Source organism: Heterocephalus glaber, unplaced genomic scaffold (assembly GCF_053883595.1).
Source record: "Heterocephalus glaber isolate CG9 unplaced genomic scaffold, H.glaber_assembly_v1.0 deba00001687, whole genome shotgun sequence".
NCBI classification, from domain to species: domain Eukaryota; kingdom Metazoa; phylum Chordata; class Mammalia; order Rodentia; family Bathyergidae; genus Heterocephalus; species Heterocephalus glaber.
The window spans coordinates 8,065,079-8,087,549 of NW_028258412.1; the positions used below are offsets into that span (position 1 = coordinate 8,065,079).

At 39.5% G+C, this 22,471-nt stretch overlaps 1 protein-coding gene across 1 annotated transcript in view; it reads right to left on the reverse strand.

Moving 5' to 3' along the window:
- The window catches only part of Prr14l (proline rich 14 like), a 66,085-nt gene that overhangs the window by 8,603 nt on the left and 35,011 nt on the right, over positions 1-22,471 (reverse strand). Inside the window, 5 exon segments of the mRNA XM_021257249.2 lie at positions 406-477; positions 7,745-7,851; positions 8,680-8,851; positions 9,651-9,722; positions 15,585-20,817. Of these exon segments, the coding sequence (XP_021112908.2) occupies positions 406-477; positions 7,745-7,851; positions 8,680-8,851; positions 9,651-9,722; positions 15,585-20,817 (5,656 nt within the window).

Sequence of the window (22,471 nt, forward strand, 5' to 3'; positions counted from 1 at the left end):
TCTTGCTACATTCTTGACAAAACAGGTATTTAATAAATGTCATCAATTTGAACTGAATTCAGACCTACAGGTGACCAAGTGAATTGTTTTCTGTATTTTGGTTTGGAATCATATTTGAGGATCAGTGACTATCACTCTAAAAGAAGCTAGCCAGGATATTTGGTAAAAACAAATACAAACTAAAATGAGATTTTCTGTGTCCACAGAACCTCATGCACATGGTTTTTGTAATGCTATCGCTATTCTATTCAGGTGCTGGCAGTTAAAAACACCAATTCTGGTTATACCGAAGACCCAATATTTGTAGAACTGAACATATACTCCTTTTAAAGGGAAAGGACTAGATTTACATCAACAATTGCACAATTCTTCCCTATCTGTCATTTCCCAGCCACATATACCTACCTATTTGCAGGAGGAGACTTATAATTTTTGTTGGTATATATTTCTTCTAAACTAAATTCTTTTTTCTTTAACCTGAAAAGAGAAAGAAATAAATTCTTTGTGCCCTCTAAAAAAAAAAGAGTACAGACTGATTTCCCAAGCCTACCTTTTCCATTCTTTTACTCTCAATTTTTCTGTAATAAGGGATGGGTTTTACGTGAACAATATGTACTAGGTTTTCTTCACTAGGCTGGAAATCTTCAACTTCATAAAATTTAATATTATATTCTATTAACAGAATAATATTCTATTAATAGAATTACCAGAAATGATATATTTGGGTTTAGATCTATTACCTCATTTTACTGCTTCTATGTGTCACCTTCTCAGTTTTTCTTTTTAAAAAAAAATTTTTTTTTCTGGTACCAGGAATCAAACTCAGGACCTTGTGCTTGCTAGGCAGGTGCAGTGCCACTGAGCTATAGCCTGGGCCCTCCAAATTTTTTTATTTTGCAATGCTGAAGATAGAACTCAGGGCTCATACATGCTAGGCAGGCACTCTATTATGAACAACATTCATTTTTCTTCCCCTCTTCTGGCTTGGAAATTAAACACTCTTTCTTTCAGTAGTTGACAAAAATGTTAATGAGCACCATAAATTTATAAAGTGAATTAATAGTATTCTTCTCCCAAACAATACAAAGTCCCTAGATTTTTAAATTGAGATCAATACTGCCTTAATGTGTTATTAGTATTCCATCTTGTTTCCTTATTTTGTTACTCTATGGTGTGACAAGATATTCTATGCTCATCTTGTACATCTCCTGCCTGTATCATTCTCCAAGGAGCCATGGTTCATATACCATAAAATTCACATATTTAACATGTACAATTTGTTGTTTTCTTAAAATAATCACAAGGTTATTTATTGATCACCATTACCTAAACTAGAATACTTTCATAACCTAAAGAAAATGTGGCCAGGCATGGTGGTGCACACCTGTAATCCCAGCACTTGGGAGGATGAGGCAAAAGGACTGTCCCAAGTTTGAGGCCAGCTTGGGGCACACTGAGTTCAAGGCCAGCCTGGAATACAAAATGAGAGCCCATTCCCCCCCCCAAAAAAAAAAAAGTGTACATGATAGCAGTTGTTCTGACTCACTCCTACACTCACCACCTGGTGACCACTAATCTATTTTCTGCTCCTAAAGTTTTGCCTATTCTATTTGCTCTTTGAGTCTTGCTTTTTTAAAAAAAAATCGATATTGGTACATATAAATAGACCTATGTTGATCATGTGCAGTCTCCTTTTTGCTCTTGCCTACCCTCCTCTTTCCACTGTTCCAGAAAGTTTGCCTTTATTTTACTCTTTTTTTTTTCTTTTTTGCCTTTATTTTACTCTTTAATGTAATTGGGTTTATTCTTTAATTATAATTGAGTTTCTCATATGAGAGAAATCTGAAATCATGTGATTTTTCTCTTTTTTGCTTTTTTTTTCCCTCTTACTGGGGATCAAAATCAGGACCTTGTGCTTGCCAGGCAGGCACAGCGCCACTAAGCTACATCCATGGCAGAAATCATGTGATATTTAACCTTCTATGTCTGACTTATTTCACTTAACATCATGGTCTCAAGATACATCCATTTTCCTATAAATGATGTGAATTCATCCTTTATGGCTGAATAAAATTCCACTGTGTATCTATGCCACATTTTCTTCATCCATTTGTTCACTGATGGGCAACTAGGGTGTCTCCGGAGCCTATCTAGAGGTAATGTGAATTGTGCTGCTGTAATAGTCTTGCTTCTTTTCATTCAGCATACTGCTTTCCGCGGTTAACCCATGTTGTATTCAGTTTCAGTACTTCATGCCTTTTCATACAAAATAACATTCTTTTTTTTTTTTTTTTTTTTTTGAGATAGTCTTGCTATGTAGTTCAAGCTGGGCTTGAACTCACTGTGTAGCCCAGGATGGTGTGCAATGTGCAGTGATCCTCCTGCCTCAGCCTCCCAACTGCTGGGATTACAGGTGTGTGCCATCACGCTTAGCTTAGTAACATTCTATCCCAAGGATATGCCACCTTTTCTTTATCCATTCATCAGCTGATGAACATATGGATTGTTTGCACTTTTAAAATATTATGAATAGTGCTCCTATAAGTATTTGTGTACAAGGTTTTGTGGATCTATTTTTTCAATTCTCTTGAATACATCCAAAGAATTGTGGCCAATATAGTAACTTTAAGTTAATAAGTTTTATCTTAACACCTCCAGAGCAAAGGAAATCTCCTTCCACAAATTTTGATGCTGGGTGAAGGAAAATAATTCTCCATGAGAATTAATAAGCACAAGCTGGGCTTCCTGGTGGATTTGTGGCCTGGATCCATGCTGCCTGGACAGACTTTAAAGACATAAGCTGAGGTTTTAGTTTACAGTGGTCCTGAGTTGGTAGTGGTTGTTGGGAAAAAGTGTGCATATATCACTGCAGTATGATGCTTTTCTTTCGTGAAGATACCAAGAAAGAAAATAGCTGGATCGGGCCGGGGATTTAGTTCAGTGGTTCTGGCGCCTGCCTCGCAAGGGCAAGGCCCTAAGTTCAATCCCTGGTACCAAAAAAAAAAGAAAAAAAAAGAAAATAGCTGGATCAAATGGAATTTCTAGTTTTAGTTTTTTGAGGAATCTCCACACTGATTTCCACAGTGGTTGCACCAGTCTACACTGCCACCAACAGTAGAGAAGGGTTCCTTTTTCTCCTCCGGCCTGTCAGCATTTGTTATTGGCTGATTATTTTTTTTTTTTTCAAACAAGGTCTCGCTATGTAATTCGGGCTGGCCTTGAACTCACTATGCAGCCCAGGTTGGTCTCCATGGGGATCCTCCTGCCTCAGCCCCCTGATTGCTGGGGTTATAGGCATGTGCCACCACACCCAGCTGTTACTCGTTGATTTCTTGATAAAAGCCATTCTTTCTGAAGATGGAATCTCTGTGTTGTTTTCATTTGCATCTCTCAAATGACCAGTGATGTTGAACATTTCTTCATTATATTTATTTGCCATTTCTAATTCTTCATCTGAGAAGTTTCTTTTCATTTCAGATGCCCATTTTTGGATCAGGTCTTTAAATCTGGGGGGGGGGGGTCTGAGTTCTTTACATAGTCTAGATAATAGTCCTTGGTCTGATGAATAGCTGGTAAAATTCTTTGACCACAGCATGGAAAACCACCACTCTGTTGGTTTCTCTCTCTGTGCAAAAGCTTCTCAGTAAGATGAGGCCCAAGCTGGTGATTCTTTGTAGTATTTCCCATGTGGTCTGGGTTTTGTTCATAAAGTCTTTGCCTACTCCTATGTCCTCAAGCATTCTATCTATTCTCTTTTCCAGCAGATTTAGTATTTCTGTTTTAATATTTAGATCTTTGATCCATTTCAATTTTAGGTTTGTGCATGGTGAAAGATATGAGTCTAGATTTATTCTCTGGTATGTAGAAAGCCAGTTTTCCCAGCACCATTTATTTATTTATTTATTTACCCCTCTGCCAATACCGGGGATCAAACTTAGAACTTTGTGCTTTCGAGGCAGGCATAGGAACCACTGAGCTAAATCCCTGGCCCCTCTAGCACCACTTATTAAAGAGGCTATCTTTCTTCCAGTGAAGGCGTTTGGCTCCTTTGTCAAAGAGAAGGTGGCTGAGTGTGAGAAACTGAAAGTGGAAATAAGGATGAAAATGTATAACAGATATTGGGGAATGGGAAGAAAATGTTCAAATGGGAAGGGGAGCGGGAGGATAGAGGGAGAAAGGAAGGAAGGGACAAGGAAAAAAAGTGAAAATAGAAGGGAAAAATGGAAACAAAGCTTTTATACATAGAGAGGGGAGGGGGGAATGGGATAAAATAAAATTAAAATTTTTTTTAAGTTTCTAGAGAAAAATTATTAAAAAAGAAAAAAATCAAGCATTTTTTGGTACTATCAAATATTTGGGAGCTGAGGATATAGGTCAAAGGCAGAGCACAAATTAGCATGTACAAGGCCCTGGGTTCCATCCCCATTACTGGGAAAAATTTTTTTGTTCAATTAAGCTATGAACTTTCATTGAATCATATGGCAAAATATTTAATTCAATTAATCAATTTTCATTTCATCTTATACTTCTTTTTTTTTTTTAAGTTTTTTAAGCTGGGGTCTCACAGTAGTTTAGGCTGGCCCTGGACTCACCATGTAGCTCAAACTGGCTTTGAACTCACTATAATCCGCCTCCCTCAGCCTTCTGAGTGCTGTGATTATAGGTGTATGGCACAATGCCTGGGTTTCATCTTATAATTTCTATTTCTGTTACAACAAAAATTACATGATGAGCTGGCAAACTGACTGATTTGGCTCAAAAAACTTTTCTCGTAAATTATGAAAGGAGTAAGCTTTACAATGGATTTATTTCTTATTTTTAACATGATTTTTATGTTTTGTTCTGTTTTGTTTTTTTGAGACAGGGTCTCATTTTGTGGTTCAGGCTGACCTCTAACTCACAGCAATTCTCCTATGAATCCCTGTGCTGGGATTATAGGTGTGTGCTCGGCTCAACTGTTCTAAAAAGTCAGTTTACAAGCTGGGCAAGGTAGCCTGGGTACATCCCTGTAAATCTACCATTGAGGGCAACTGAGGCAGGGCAATCACAGTTCAAATTTCATTTGTGCAATTTAGCAAGCTCCTGTCTCAAAAATAAAGGCTGGGCCTGGTAACACACACCTGTAATCCCAGCACTTGGGAGGCTGAGACAGGAGGATCACCACAAATTCAAGGACAGCCTAGGCTACACAGTGAGTTCAAGGCTAGTCTAGACTACATATTGAGACTATGTAGAGTTGCAAGTTTGAGGGCAGCCCTGCAATTCTGTGAGACCTGGTCTGTTTAAAAAACAACAATAAAGAGCCAGGGATTTAGCTCAGTGGTTTTCGCTGCCTGCTTTGCAGATGCAAGGACCTGAGTTCAATCCTTGGTATCAAAAAGAAAACAAACCAACAACAACAAAAAAGGAACAGTGTCAGGGATGTAGCTCAGTGATAGAATGCTTGCCTTGCATGTATGAAACCCTGGGTTCAACCCCCAGTATTCCACCCATACCACCCCTGCAAAAAATGTAATCCAGGCACTTGGGAGGCTGAGGCAAAAGGCTCATTGAGAGTTCAAGGCCAGCCTCAACTACAAAGCAAGAAGAGCCCATCAAAACCAACCAACCAACCACAACCAACCAATCAAAAAACCCAGAAAAAGAAGAATGATTTGGTTAATAATCCTAAATAATAAATTGCCTTTGCCAATTAAATTATATACCAAGAATTTTCCGTAAATTTAATGTACAAATATACAACTTCAAATATTTTTTGAATTTGTTTTCAGTCAAAGGTACTTTTGAAGTAATAAAAGCATTTTATTAAAAGACAAATAAATCTAGGGCCAGGGATTTAGCTCAGTGGTTCCATCGCCTGCTTTGCAAGCATAAGGTCCTGGGTTCGATCCTTGGTACAAAATAAATAAACAAACAAACAAACAAACAAATAAATAAATAAATCTTTAGGTAAAATTTCATTTTAAAATCTTATCCTTTCAGTCCCTGGTACCAAAAAAAAAAAAACAACAACAACAATAAAAATCTTATCTTTTTCAGGTCCCTTCCAGTATCTTATATTAAAAGTGCCTCTAAGCAAAGGAATAACATAAATTCTTAGGCATTTAACAGTTCTGGCGCCTTCCCAGACTCTGGAACAGGAACTTCCTCCAGCACCTGGGTAATGGACCCTCCGACCTGGCACTTTTCATTTTTTTGCTTCCCCTAAATACAAATAAATAAATAAATTTATTTTAAAATCTATATATTCGCTGGGCGTGGGTGGCACATGCCTGTAATCCTAGTACTCAGGAGGCTGAGGCAGAAAGATCACTTGGAGTTTAAGGCCATCCTGGGCTACACAGTTAAGTTCACGGCCAGCCTGAACTACAAAGTGAGACCTTGTCTCAAAAAACAAAAAATAGGGCCAGGGATTTAGCTCAGTGCTGCCACTGCCTGCCTCGAAAGCACAAGGTCCTGAATTCAATCCCCAGTACAAAAAAACCCAAAAACCACAACAACAACAAAAAAAACAAAAAACAGCAGGGCTGGGGATTTAGCTCAGTGGCGCCATGCCTGCCTACCAAGCACAAGGTCCTGAGTTCAATCCCCAGTACAAAAGAAAAAAACCAAAAAACAAAAATCTATCTACCTATCTATCTATATATCACATATCTCTATATCTATCTATATGATGGCAGATAACTGTGATTTCTAGCATGTAACTTGAAAGAAGTTGAAATAACTTTACTATATGAAAGCTCTTTCCAAGCCAGGTACTTGTAATCTCAGCTACTCGAGTGGCTGAGGTAGGAGGATAACAAGTGCCAGGCTAGACTGGGCAATTTAGAATGTCTCAAAATAAAAAAATAAAAAGGGGGTCCGGGGATTTAGCTCAGTGGTTACAGCGCCTGCCTTGCAAGCGCAAGGTCCCGAGTTTGATCCCTGGTACCAAAAAAACTCCAAACAAACAAACAAACAAACAAACAAATTCATAAAATAAAAATATAATATATTAAGTATGGAAAAAGAAGAATCGTGATAATAATTTATAGTTAACCACTGCATTAACTTTGTGTGAAGCACTAAAATAGATATAGTACAGATTTTTTTTCTCAATTAGACTGTATAGCAATCTTAAGTGTTAGGAATTTTTATTCTTATTTTATAGACAAGTTCCTAAAGTTTAGGAAGGTTAAATAACTTCCTCTGTGTTACACAACAGATTATTGTTAGGTTTCCTTTCGCTGATAAGAAATAGAAATCCATGATAAGAAAACATAACTTTGGAGATCTTAAAAAAAAAAAAGAAACCTCATGAAATTCAGGCCCTTTACTAGTTTAGTGCTCAGAGTGTTAGGAGCTTGGCCTCTGGAGTTGGGTAAACCTGTGGTGAACAAAAACCACAAGTGCTGTGACATTTAGGACCTAACACAAGCATCTAAAGTGCTGAGTCTCAATATTCTCGTCTAAACCCAGGGAGGACAATAGTACTCACCTTCCAGCGCTGTTGAATGTTGAATACAAAGGTACATTTGAAGTAATAAAAGCATTTACCTGGCATAGCAAATTCAATAAAAATTACTAAGAATGCATTAAAATATCCTTGTACATAACTATCTAGCCACCTGATCAATTAATTCCTTAGGATAAATTCCTGAAAGTATAATAAATGGCTCAGGGTTTATAAGCATTTAAAGGGCAATATATTTCTCTTAACAATTTTCTTAAAAAGTGATATATTTATATTAGAGAAAGTTCTCACCTTTTGGGGCGAGGAAGGCCCATTGGGGTAAGATTAGGATCTGGTTTAGGAATGGTTTTCCGGATGCGAATCTGCGAGACTTTCTTTGGCCTCTTCTCTGGCTCAGCCTGTTTTTAAGGGTTAAAAAGAAAGATGGTCAAGGTGTGAGACATGTTAAATAAAGTCCCTTTTGTCATATTCAAGATACTGCTTTCTCAGTTTATAGAATTCTAATAAATATAAGTTCGACTCCTAGCACTGTAAAAAAGGGATGCATTTATTTTGCTGTTGTCCTTTTTTTTTTAGCGGTGCTCTTGGCACAGTAAGCAGCATGTCAGTTTCTTCTCTAATAAATAGCGTATGACAGATCTCCTCTCAGTCCTGCTGTTTTCAGCAACTATCAGTTCCATATTACTAAAACAGAATTGTATATTCAGTTCAGACACTGAGATCATTAATGTGAAAATCTGTAACTTGTGGAGACAGCAGATGTTACAAAACTAAAGAACACCATCATTCACTCATCTTTGAATGCACAAAGCTGCTCTTTAGTCCAAGTGTCTATAAATATTATTGAATGCTGTCACTAAGAAAAAAAGAATATGGAAAGCAATGCAGATCAAAAAATTCAAGGTGAGTGTGGTGGCAACCACCTGTATTCTCAGCTACTTGGGAGGCCAAGGGAGGAGGATCACTTGATCCCAGGAGTTGAAGGCCAGCCTGGACAACATAGCAAGATACTGTCCCTAAAAACAAACTAAAACACAAGAAATTCAGTGTATCCTTTACTGGCTATACATAAAAACTCCAGCAGTATGTTTCAGTACTGAGCTGATGCTAAAGGTAGTAGGTAAAGACTCAGGAGGCAATCTGTACCCATCATGAGATGTGAGTCAATGATGGAGACACCAATACCATTGTCATCTCACTGCACTGGTACAGTACTTCACACTTACCTCTTTCTGTTCTGGGGGGCTGCTCTGTGGTCGGGGGCATGCTGCTGTCACACCATCCAGTTCATCAAACCCAGGGACTTGGAAGTCAGAGGCTGAAAGCAGGAGCTTGCTGACAGCTGGTTCTGTTACCAAGCAAGACTTTGGTACCAAGGCAGGGAAAGCAGGCTCCAGCCTAGGGCCATGGAGAAAAGGGAAGACAACATGAGAGGGGTTTGCTTTCTACCTCTGGCACTTTCACCTTCTTACCATGCAGACCAGAAGTAAAGATGTCCTTTCTAGGAAGGATATCTCAAGTCAACCTGTTTTTTAGTCATTTCTTTTCTTTTTCTTTTTTTTGGTTGTTGTTTTTCTAGTCACATCTGGACATAGCCTGGGTCTATATATGTAAAAAATAAATTACAAGAATGTGGTTATTTCATTAATATAAATAAGTTTTATAAGGAAAAATGCAAAAAGGAGGCCGGGGATGTAGCTCAGTGGTTCCGCACCTGCCTGGCAAGCACAAGGTCCTGAGTTTGATCCCTGATATTGGAAAGAAAAAATGCAAAAAGGAACAGACTTCTGGGGGAAGAGGACATTTGGTAGACTAAACAAATGAACAGTGCTCAGATGAGATTGATGTAATTCAGGGACTGAAGTTGGCAAAGTGACAAGCCATGAAATAGTGTGAGAGTAGTCTTCTGGTATGATAAGCTGGCTAATGATTTTCAATTTTTTTGTTTAAATAAATGGTACTGATTATACATTTCTAGTCCCTACCTGTAACACAGTGTATTTGAATTTCAGAGATGTGAGAGATATAGATCAGGTTTAATAGGGACACAAGGACAGAGTTGTACTATGCCTTGCCCACAACCGTCTGTGAACTTTTGAGCATGCTTTTGTGCCTAAGTGCATGCACGCATGCATACACATACACACACACACACACACACACACACCCCTTAAGGCCTCCTGTACCAAAAGCTTACCTCATCTGACTGCCGCTGGTTCTATATGTGGTTTCCAAGCCCAGAAGAGGCACATATGGTAACACGTTGTGGCTAAAGTTAAGCAAAAGTACAAAAGCAGCAGTTATGATGGTGGGATGACAGGAAAGGTTCTGATGCTATTGTGGGTATTAGCATGTGATACAGAATCTTGGTAAGAATGAAAACCTCCTGGCCATGAGAAATATGCTTATGCGTCCATCACTAGAATGGAAGTGGGCAGAGAGGAAGATTATTTTCTATTTTTTTTTAAAGGATTTTAATCTTCATGAAGTCTAGTTTATTTTCTAATTTAAGTAAAAGAAAATGGGAGAGAGAAACAAGGAGAGGACAGTAAGACAAAGAAGAGAAATGAAAATGATTTTGGGCCTTATACCAATTAATGAAGTAGTTGTGCATGTATTTTGAAGGTTTTTTTTTAAATTAAAAATAAATTCTTGGGCCGGGGATTTAGCTCAGTGGTTCCGGTGCCTGCCTTGCAAGTGCAAGGTCCCGAGTTCAATCCCAGTACCCCCCCAACCCCCAAATTCTTTTTTTTGGTTTTTTGAGACAAGACCTTGCTATGTAATTCAGGCTGGTCTTGAATTTACTATGTAGTCCGGGCTGGCCTCAAACTCACAGCAATCCTCCTGCCTCAGCCTCTCAAGAGCTGGGATTGGAGGTGTGCACCACCCCACCTGGCTAAACCTTGCATTATTGTATAACTTTACAAAATACTGTGGAGAAATGTATTATTTTTTTTAAAGCCAAGCTGCACATAAAACATGGCTATATAGGGGCCGGGGATTTAGCTCAGTGGTGCTGTCGCATGCCTCGCAAGCGCAAGGTCCCGAGTTCGATCCCTGGTACCAAAAAAAAAACCAAAACCAAAACCAAAAACCAAAAAAATCATGGCTATATAGAAGAAAACTGTTAAGAGTTTATTCCTTTATAATTAAATTCCATATTTACAGCTGAAACAATGGTACTAATCACCTATAGACAATTTCATATGCAATAGTGTAGAGATTTTTGTGCCTCTCAAAATAAAACCAGCATTACATTCTGTTGATTTTATTATTTATTTATTTATTTATTTATTTTTGGTATCAGAGATTGAACTCAGGACCTTGCGCTTTTGAGGCAGGCGGTGGCACCACTGAGCTAAATCCCCGGCCCTCTGTTGATTTTAGAACATGGCACATGCTTCCAAAGAATTTGTTTAACGGCTAGGAAAAACAGGTAATTCAAGAATAATGTCTAGTACCAACTCTGGTTTCTCTAAAGGAATCTTGATAAAAGAGGCAGGATGGATTACTGGATAAAAAGCTGACCAGGGCCAGGGATTTAGCTCAGTGATGCCATGCCTGCCTGGCAAGTGCAAGGTCCTGAGTTCAATTCCTGATATCAAAAAAAAAAACCCAAACAAACAAACCAACAAAACTGACCAAATCAGGAGTTTTTGGTCCTAGCATCTAGTTCAGTGGAAACCCTCAACAGCTGAGGGTTGAGGTTTAAAAACCTTCATGAGCCTCAGTCTTACCACTGATAAAAAATGCAAAAAAAAAGATGTCCATCCAACCTGTATTACAGAGTGCTGGAGAATAAGGTTTAAGTGAGAAAATCCTACAGAAACATAATTTAAGCCAGGCATGGTGGCGCACACCTGTAATCCCAGGGCTCAGGAGGCTGAGGTAGGAAGATCACTGATTAAGGTCAGCTAGGGCTTACATAGTGAGTTCAAGGTCAGCCTGGATTACGTAGCAAGATCCTGTCTCAAAAATTTAAAAAAAAAAATCAATCTTTGTAAATTTTGTCTGAGCCCAGGCATTCTTAGAGCCAATGAGAAGAAAAGGTTACAAACATCACCCCTCAGCCTTCCACCTGAACTTAAATAAAACCAAATTAAAAGGTAGATATAAGAAATAGGGGAGAGAGAAACCTCAGAAGAAAAGTCAGGGAAAGAATGCTGGAAGAAGAAAAAGGGCTAAAGGTAATACTTTCACAGGGTAAAATGGGTAACTTCCTGAGTAATAACCTCAGTAATAAACATAGTTTAAGGATCCCATTTGACCCAGCTATTCCTCTGCTGGGTATCTTTCCAAAAGAATTAAAAGAATCATACTACAGTGATATATGCACACCCGTGTTTATAGCAGCACAGTTTGTAATAGCTAAAACTTGGAAATAGCCCAAATGCCCATCAATTGGAGACTGGATAAAAAAGATGTGGTTTTTCTATAAAATGGAGTACTACTCAGCCATAAAGAATGAGAAATTAGAGACATTTATAGCTAAATGATGCACATTGAGGACACAATCTTTAAGTGAAATAAATAGGACACATGTGTAAATACCTAATAGTTTCTCTGGTGTGAAAAATGAAGTGTAAATAAGAATCAAAATGTGTAAGTGATAATGTGAAATAGGAAGAAAAGGTCGAAAGGAGTAGGGGAAGGAGGAGGGGTAGGGGAAAGGAAAGAAGGGAAAACAAAAAATATGAGAAAAGGAAAAAATGGAAACAAAGTCTCTGTAAATAGGGAGGGGTGGAGGGGGTAAAGGGAGGGCAGGAGAATAGGGAAAAAATAAGAACCAAGATACATCATGTAAAGGTATAAGATCCCAATGGTGAATGTAACTGTATCATATACCTAAAATGTACCAATAAACTTAGTGAAAAAAAAAAAAAGAACATAGTTTAAGGAAAATAACTTAGTTTAAAGCTGTCTGCCACAGACTTGGCAGAGAGCAATTATGAGATTCAGAGGTAGATCAAAAACCAGATAATAAGATCAGTGTGCCATAATTTAAAACAATCTGATTCATTCTAATGTACTTTAATTTTTTTTTCTTTTTTTTATTCCCAGTACCAGGAATTGAACTCAGGACCTTGTGCTTGCCAGGCAGGCATGGTGCCACTGTGCTAAATCCCTGGCCTTCTACAGGACAAGTCAGTAATTCATCTTTCCATTTCAGTCAGCAATGTTTTGAGTTCTGCAGTGTTTTTCCAAAACCCTTCTATTTATTTATTTAGCTCTCCACTAAAACGCTCAGGGAACTATATAACACGCACTCCCTGCCCCATGTTAGGGACTGAACTCAGAGCTTTTACTACATCCTCAGCCCATTTAAATTTTTTTTTTTGGTACCGGGGTTCGGAACCACTGAGCTAAATCCCCGGCCCTAATTTTTTTTTTTGGTACCGGGGATTGAACTCGGGTCCTTGCGCTTGTGCAGCAGGCGGTGAAACCACTGAGCTAAATCCCCCGCCCTAATTTTTTTTTTAAAACAGGATCTTGCTAAGTTGCTACATTGCCCAGGCTGGGCTTGAATTTATGATCCTCCTGCCTTAGCCTTCCAGAGTGCTGATTACAGGTATGCACCACCACACCTGTCTACCAGCAGCTTTGTAATGACACTGAGTGATTCTGCACAAGAAACTGCCTAGATGCATAAAAACAAAACAAAAAAAGGCCTCTCCCAGGCTATTGTGGAATATTAGTCTCGTTGCTATTGTTTTGACGCTGCTTAATTTTTCAACTACAGTAATGGTAAGGGCAAATTTAAAAACTATAGTTTCTGTTTATCTAAAGTATTACTAGTAGGAGGATTTATCTACTTCTAATGCAGCTCTTTAAGGGTTTTGGTTTTTTTTTTGGTGTTGGGGAGTGAAGCCAAGGCCTTGTACATGCAAAGCATATACTCTGACAAACTAACCCCGGCCTTCTCCCCCTATAAAGAATTCTTTAGTTTTGTTTTTTCTTTTTAAAACTGGGTCTCACCATGTAGTTCAGGCTGACCTTGAACTCACTAGGTAGCCTAGGCTGGCCTCAAACTCTCCATGATCCCCTTGACTCAGTCTCCTGAGTACTGAGATTACAGGTACTTCTGCACCACCACACCCTGCTAGGATGGGTAGTTTTGTTTATTTATTTATTTTGGAACCGAACTCTGGACCTTGCGCTTGAGAGGCAGGTGGTGAAACCACTGAGCTAAATCCCCGGCCCTGTATTTCTATTTTCTTTTTTTTTTTTTTTGGTACCGGGGATCGAACTCAGGTTCTTGCACTTGTGCAGCAGGCGGCAAAACCACTGAGCTAAATCCCTGGCCTGTTCTTCTATTTTCAATGAGAGGGTACAGTGATACTGATGAATTTTTTTTTCAACTCTTCTCAGTGGTCAAGCAACAAGAATTTCTGCCCCGTTTACTTCATATTCCTTAAACACTAAGAGTATGTAAACACCATTTTATTTTTCTGCCATGAATGTATTTTGGTTTTGTCAGATTTTTTTATTAGTATATGTTTGTGATACATAGTGAATATGTTCATTGTGGGGAGCTGGTACATATATATACCATGTCTTAGTCCTTTTTAGTTCCCCTTCCCCTAACTTCCCTCCCTTCTATCCTGAAATCCCCTTCCCATCTGCAAAAGGTCTACATCCCTGTTTCTTGTTTTTTATTTTGCTCTTTAATTATTTGTATTTTGGGCCAGCATGGTGGTGCTCCCTTGTAATTCCAGCACTTGGGAGGGTGAGGCAGGATTGTCGTGAGTTCGAGGCCAGCGTGGGGTATATGGTAAGTTCAAAGCCAACCTGAACTACACAGTTAGACCCTATCTCAAAAAACGTAATTAATTAATACTTTGGGTTTCTCATATAAAAGAAACCATGTGAGGGCCAGGGATTTAGCTCAGTGGTTTCACCACCTGCTGTGCAAGTGGAAGGACCCGAGTTTGATCCCCAGTACCAAAAAAAAAAAGAAACCATGTGATATTTAACCTTCTGTGTCTGATTTATTTCACTCACCATTATGGTCTCAAGATGCATCCATTTTCTTATAAAAACTTATCTGTCTTTATGGCTGAGTAATACAGTACTCCACTGTGTACATATATAGTACATTTTCTTTATACACTCATCTGTTGAGGGACATATAGCAAGATTTAGCTATTGTGAGTTGTGCTGCTATAAATAAGGGTATGTGTGTATCACTGTAATATGATGTCTTTAACTTTTTTGGGAAAATATGCAGAGGAGTATACAGTGGGATCAAATGGAATATTTTTAGTATTTTGAGGAATTTCCATACTGGTTGTACTAGTTTACATTCCCGCCTTTTCCCCTACAATCTTGCCAGTATCTGTTGTTAAGTTTGTGATAGTAGCCATTCTTTCTGGAGTAAGGTAGAAACTCAGTGTTGCTTTATTTGTATTTCTCTTATGCAAATGCCAATTTTTCAAGATGCTATATTGCAAAAAGAAATACAAAGATTCATAATCTAGAATTGGTGATCCTAACTTATTCATTCACTAAAAACGTATTTATTCTGTATCCTTTATACACAAAACACTGAGTTAGGTGCTACTGTATAATGTTCTGTAGAACAGATACAGTTATAAGCCATCGTCACTATTTTGCTTGTAGGGAATTTATTCTTATTGAGGTGGGGGCAAAAGGATAAAAGAAGAGATTCAAAAGACTCAATGGTTTGTCAGGTATGGTGGGGCATGTCTGTAATTCCAGCTACACAAAGGCTCAGGTAGATGGATCACAAGTTTGAGGCCAGCTTGGTCAATTTAGTGACAACTTGTCTCAAAATAAAAAGGGCAGGAGATATAGGTCAGTGTAACAGCACTTGCATAGCATGTGTGAGCCCCTGGCTTCAATCCCTAATACTGCAAGGAAAAAAGAAAGACTCAATGATTTGAAGAATAAAGTAGACAGAAAAAAATGCTATAAAATATAGGACTAGATTTAACAGAATATGGGCATCTACACTTAAGAATTACTACTGCATTTTCTCAGAAGATATACCTGGCAATGGAAATAGCAAATGCAGCCACAAAGATGACTCTAAAGAGCCTCACATTACCAATAGTGCTCCTCTCCCCAGTGGCAGGAAGGAAACATGCAAAGAAGAAGGGACAGATTTTACCTGCTTGTGGTGTCCAGACTTGGCTGCTGCTTGCTGTGAATGGAATGAAGAGCAGAGATTTCGAAGGAGCAGGAGGAAGGCCCATGCTGGCTCCAAATAGACAGCACTCTGCCCACTGAGTAGGGCAGAGAACAGAAGATCTTGTTTGCAATGGAGGTTGGAGACCTTAACCCCTTTAAGCCCTGTGTAAACTGGGCCATGAAGAACCTCTGCATGGTGGGCATGCGACTGGAAAAGCTCCGTTTCTTTGTCCAGATTCGGTAACATCCCGGGGAACAAAGTGCTAGAAGCGTGTGAAGGCCAAGAACAGAGCAGTTTGCTCTGGTCTGGACTATGGAGGTACCACCACAGTCTTGAAGAGGAGCTGGAGTCTGTTGAGGAGCCTGAGTGTGTGTCTGACTATGGAGGCCAGTGTCTTCCCTGAATGTGGCCATCCCAGGGCAACCATGGGACAAAAAGAAAGAAAAAGTCCATTTGGGTGGTTGAGATGGGCACTGGGAGGCCTCTTCTAAGGCAAGCCTTGCTGGAGCACAGTGCTCAGGAAAAGTTCTTGAAAACTCAGTCATGCAATCAGAGGCTAATTTCACATGAAAGGAAACTGGGAAGATTTCAGAACCAAAAAGCAGTGATGGCATCTTGTTGCTCAAATCTATGAAGCTCATCTTGATGGCTTCAAGAGAATAAAGTGCCAAGGGCTTACTGTTAGGCCTCTTATCCCATCCAGTACCTGCCAAATATGGATCCAGCTGCATTGCATTATATGAAAATCCATCTAGGAGCCTTTTATATCTGAGGCGCTTGTAGCTTTTGGCCACTGGAAGAAGTGCAGAGGAACATCGCCGATATCTGAGTTTCTGGGTCTTTGTAGCTGGAGCTAGTTTGGAGGCAAGGATAGACAGCTTGTTTAATAAGGCTGATTCTTTGGTAGACTTCTTAAAATTCAGGTTCCTCAAAGGATGGCATGAAGTAATCCTCTGCTTTGGTACGTGGCTAAGCAAGCTCCTGGAAGGTACTGTTTTGGGTTCCAACTGTGCGGGCACAGATGCAGCACATGAGCTGAGAAGTCTGTGTGCTTTTGTGGGGATGGGATCAGAGGAATTCTTTCCAAAGGCAGAATTTCTGATTTTATTTAATTTCCTTCCCATGCTGACTGGCTCCTGATAGGAAACTCTCTTACATGTTCGATGGGGCTGCTTCTTTAAGGGAAGCATTCTTTTCTGATGGTAAGTATTCACAAAGGCACCATGTACTGGATCACACCCAGCAGAGTTGAGGTCTTGTGCTTTCTGAGGAGCACCAGGAAGGCAAGGAACTGTGCATGACTCAATGTCCTCCTTTAATGGATGACAAAAGCTTTCCGCCTTTTGGTCTTCCATCTTCTGAAATGGTCCAGCAATGTTGCCCTTGGCTGGTTTTGGCAGAGTGATTTCTTTCATCATGATGGACTCATATTTATCAGCCTTTGTTTGGTACTTAGTTTGCACCTCATCTGACAACATATTAGATGGTCTACATTGTTCCAATATTATCTGTGCTCCTTTTTGACAAACATGTTTCTCTTCCTTCAGCAACATACAGTCCAAAACCTTCTGGCTTTGTTGTTTTCCAGGATCATCATGCATCCTCTGGCATTTCAAGAGGGTCTGAGAAGTCTTGCTCAAATGATAACCCTCACTTCCTTTTCTGGCAATCATCTCCTCACGTTCTTCCTCAACAGTTAAATGATCTAGGGGTCCATTCTGCTGTCCTTCGGTTTCTTCTCCATTTGCTTTGGTTGCTGTTTCCATTATCAAAGGCAAATGTCTATCAGTGGAATTCACATGAGGGTGACAAGCTTTGCAAACAGTCTTTCTCACACTGACATATCCTTCACTAGTATTACTCGTATCCCTCAGTAATTCTACCTTCATCTTAGGCAGAACTGTGCAGTCCTTTACATTTTCACAAAGCACTTCACCACCCTTTGGTTTAAAGAGAGATTTCAGGTCAGTTTCTTCACCATTAATATCAGTTTCTGAATTTCCTTGAGAAGACAAACACGAAGGCATTATTTCAATGGATTCAAGTATCCCTGAGGGAACAGAGTTCGCATCTTGACATCTAGAAGACATTAAGTCTTCGGAGGAAATTCTAAAGGTTTGTTCCTTGCCAAACTCAGAATTTATTTCTTCTAGTTTTGATCCTTCAGTCATTCTCTGTGTTCCTCTCAGAGATGTGCCTTTACGTTGGTGTTCTTGATTAATATAATTTAAAGACGCATTTACTTCGTCCATTATTCTTGTATTTGGTTCATGATCTGCAACAGACTCCACCTCATGGGCACAGGAGTCTACACAGTCTTCCATTTTACAGTCTTTTAAAGACTTGTATAATTTATCTTCACTTGATTTTTTCATTTCAAGAGATTCCACTGTAGAATTAGCAGCATTTGAGAGATCTGAGTCATCAGTTTTTCTTATAAATGCAGCATTTAGTTCATTACTCTGAGGTGAGGTACTCCTTAAGGTTTTGTGTAATGCCAGTCTATCTTGCCATGCACCACAATCAAGTGTACTAGATACTTTTATGCTCAGCACACGTTCTATAGGCTTTTTACTATGGTCTGGACAGTCAATGTTTATTATATCGTCTGTGAACTCTTCAGAACCAGAAATATCTTCAACAGCTCTTTTGGAATCACCTTTCTTTGGACTACCACAAGACACTGGGTTATTACTGCCTAAACTGACTCTCAGATCCTTTTCATTGTGGCTTACCTCTCTTTCATGCTCTGTGATGATCTTTCTCTGGTCACTATCTTGTGTCTCCTTAGCTAGTTTATCATCACTTCTACATTGATCTGGTCTGTTTTGGTTACTCTGGCAGCCAAGGACTTCATCTGCCTTCTGGTCAAGAGTTTCAACTGCTTGGTTCATGTTTTTAAAACTGGAGAACATAAAAGTAGGAGACAGTGTTCCAGGACTTGGAATGTTTGCAAACTGGTTTAGTTTTTGTGTAGAACCATCAGAGATGTTACATTTACAAAACACAGTCTCTTTGGGTATATCCAGTTCCTTTCTAGCTAGCCCTCCCTTGTTGGGTTCAATGTGACCAGTGATGTGAATGGCTGTATTTGAAGCTCCACTATCTGAGATACCAGTTGTCATTTCATTTCTGATCTTACCTTCTGTATAGCTGCCTTCAGTTTCTCTCCCATCAAGTTTGCTCTCCTGTGGCATACAACTCACTTTATGGTTGCTACTTTCCATAGACTCTTCCATTCCTTGGGAGTGGTGATCACTATGCTGAAATGAATTTTCACATTTTATTCCTGAAGAGTCACTAACTTTCAGGATGATTTTTCTGGGCTCAAAAGCAACACAAGCAGAACACAAGTTTTCTTCTGGTGCATTTTTTCTTACACAATGACAGCTGGAGATATCCTGAGAATGAACATTTTGACATTCTGTGACTGTGACTTCTGGAGGAAAGCCAGTTGCTTCTTTCATACTTAAGAGGAAACTGGAATGTAGATCTATTCTTGAATCAGTCATTTCTCTTTTTCTCTCTAGGCTTCCTGGTGTGGTATTTAAAGTCGAACTGTTTGAAGAGGCACCGCAGGTTATGGCACCTAGTGGAGAGATGTCTTTCACTTTTGTCTCAGTGGGAATGATTTGAGTATCAGCAATGACATCTGCTCCATTTGCTAATGGAGGATGATGGCTCTGTTGGGCATTTTTGCTTGTTACTAAAGGCATTTCTCTGTTTATATGCAGTGGGGAATCAGTTGGCAATTTCACATGATCTTGAGAATTAAGGGACACTTGATTTAAAACACATTCACATTCTACTTTGTTTACAATCAGTTCACTGGTACAAGAAAGTTCATTCATCTCATGGGCAATGCTCTGTTCATCCAAACATGGGATATTATCATATGAGGTCTCTATAGCTTTTTCTGACTCAGATCTATAATTCAATTCTGGAGATGGTGGTAACTGAGCAGTATCTTTCTTGGATTCTGCTGTCCCTTTAGGCATAGAACTTATCTGATCTTCTGGCATTAAACTAACAAGAAACTTTCTTTCAGACAGAAAATCATTACATGATATTTCATTTAACTGAGTATCACCTTCCAGATTTCTCTGAAAGCTGACTAAGGAGTTAGAGTCCTTATTATAAATCTTTTTATTTAACGTATTGGGCTCTAAAATCGTTGTCTGTTCTTGCTCTTCAATCTGCACCAAGGAGGGAAAACTGCTTTCTTCAGAGTGTCCACCTAAATGGCTCATGTTAGTAACAGTTTCTTTATGGTCCTCAGGTTCTGTCAACTTACCCCGAATATCTAAAGTGATTTCCAAATTGTCTTTTTTAAACATTATTTCCATGGCTTCAGTTAAAGAATTGGACATTAAAGAACTAGAGCTCTCTGCATCGTTACTGCCTTGAATGCAGACATGTCCTTTTGGGGAACCAATAGTTTCTTTTTCACCAGAACAAAAACCACTGGAATCCTTTTCTGGTTTTCTGGCATTAATAAGAAGTTTTGCTCTTTCACTCCTGGGATTCAAAGACTGTTCTTCATTTTCTTCTCTAGAAGCCAAGTTCTTGCTTGTATCATCCTTATCAAAACAGGAACTGTCTGTCTTTTCAGCAGACCTCTTTAGCAAACCACTTTCAAAACCACACTTTCCTAAGGATGTTATTCTGGATTTGGGATCAGACAAACTTGGTATGAGATATAAAATTTCAGAATTTTCTTCCAAGGGTTTTATGGCATCTACATTTCCTGTGATTTTGGAACTGTCAAATGTAGAATTGTATTTTTCATTATGGTGGCCAAGAATCTGTTGGTGATTGTCATCTGCTTCACAGACCAGGTTTAATTTACACAGTTCTTCTTTCCCACTGTCCATTTTGGAAATGGCACTGGTCCCGGGTAATAATGACAACCAAGAAGGACAAGTTTGTAATTCTCCACATTCTTTTTCTTTAGGAGTTGCTTCTGTTAATCCAGGATCAACAAAAGTTAAAGGCTCTAGGGAAACTAATGTTCTGGTTTCTGAAATCTTGCCACTGTTCATAATTTCTTTTATTTCTGGGTATTCACTGGACCCAGCTAAGAGATCTTTACTCACATTGCCATTCTTGTGTCCTTCATTATTATTATCCATCTTAGTCCCATTGACCTTCATACCTTGAACATCTTCAGGGGATTTTGATAGAACTTCAGGTGTACACTGTACATTTCCTTCTAACAAAAGAAATAAATCCAAATCAGTACGTAATCACAAAAAAAATTGCTCTACCTTCATGAATTTTATCATGCAATGAATAGTATCAACAAAAAAGACCTAACTCAGAAAAAGAATCACAGACTCCAAAAGTTGGCAGGCTAGAAGTAACCTGCACTAACAAGCCACTCCAGGATATTCATCCAAACCAACAGGTACATGGCTCTGTGAGGAGATAGGGGAGCCACAGGAAACTGATGGACTGCAACTTCAGTGAACTAGCAACCAGGTGAAACCCAGAAATATTGGTATTTAGAAAGCTAAGTAACAAAAGTAATGGACACCAATCTTGTTTTGTTTTGTTTTTGGTACCGGGGCTTGAACTTGGGTCCTTGAGCCTGCACAGCAGGCGGTGAAACCACTGAGCTAAATCCTTGGCCCTGGACACCAATCTTGAATGAATGGTAGCTCAATGGGAGAGAGGAACTTCTCTCCCCTCCATAGTAAAAGAAAAACCTCACTATATTCTTGTAACCATTAACCTTGCTACTAGACAGAGACATAGCCTCAAGAGAAACAAGACCTGAGTTCAGCCAATGAGCAGGGGCAAAAATGATAATTTCTAGATTTCTATAAAGACTTAGGGTGATTTGGGAAGTCATCTTAGAACATCCCCTGCCCCCAGTAGAACAAACAGGAGATGGACTCAGAATTGGGATTGGAAACCATCTTAGGAAATTTCCTCTGCTTCAGTAGATGGTGTGGGAGAACAGAAACCCCCCACATTTTTATATTTCCAGGATGCCAAAAACCACTTTGCTCCAAGGGGGCTGTGGGTACCAACCCTAATAGTTAGCTTGGGCCAATGTGAAACATAAAAATTAAAATCATGGACAATTAAAGAGAAAATTTAAATGCCCCAGTGCCTTGCTTGAGGGAGACTGAAAGGTCTCACAGGGGTGGACAGATGCTGTGAGGCAATGAGCACAGTCACCCAGGTGGAGGGAAATGCCAAAGAGAAAAAGGGCTGGAAACAAACAACAGAGATTGGAATATTTTGACAGGAAAAGACCTCGGCCACATGAGGCTTTGCAGTAGGAGGGGGGTCTAGGAACACCATGAGAGACCAGCAGAAGGCAGAGCACCCATGGCTTCTCACCTTAGCATGGAACCTGCATGCCCAATCCCCTCCATTCTGTTGGGAGGCATTCAGAGTAAACGTGGCAAAGTATAGACACTGACGAGCCATGCCTCCAAGACCACAATCTGGTAACTTAAAGAGCTTTGGTCCACAGACCAGACCTCCCCATGGACTATACCAGTGAGAGAGGTGGTGGACAGCTTGGGTTTTTGCAGTGCCCTCAGTCCCAGATGTGCAGTAGATTGAATTAGTAGGCATGGGCCAGTCTCACTAAGACAGATCTTCCCAAATACTCATCTACAACCATAGCAGGGCAAAGCTCAGCCTTGAGACTTCCTTAAAGGGCCTCTCTTACTTGAACAGAGGTGGAAAAGGAGAACTGTGAACTAAGAATAGATTTTCACAACCCCTAGCCCCCTTAGCAGGCAATGTCCAAGGGGAAGCCTAAGGGAAATAATTGACTCCAGAATAAATATCCCCACACAAGAAGGAATATCAGACCTTCTTTTGTGTGTGTGTGTGTCTGTGTTAGT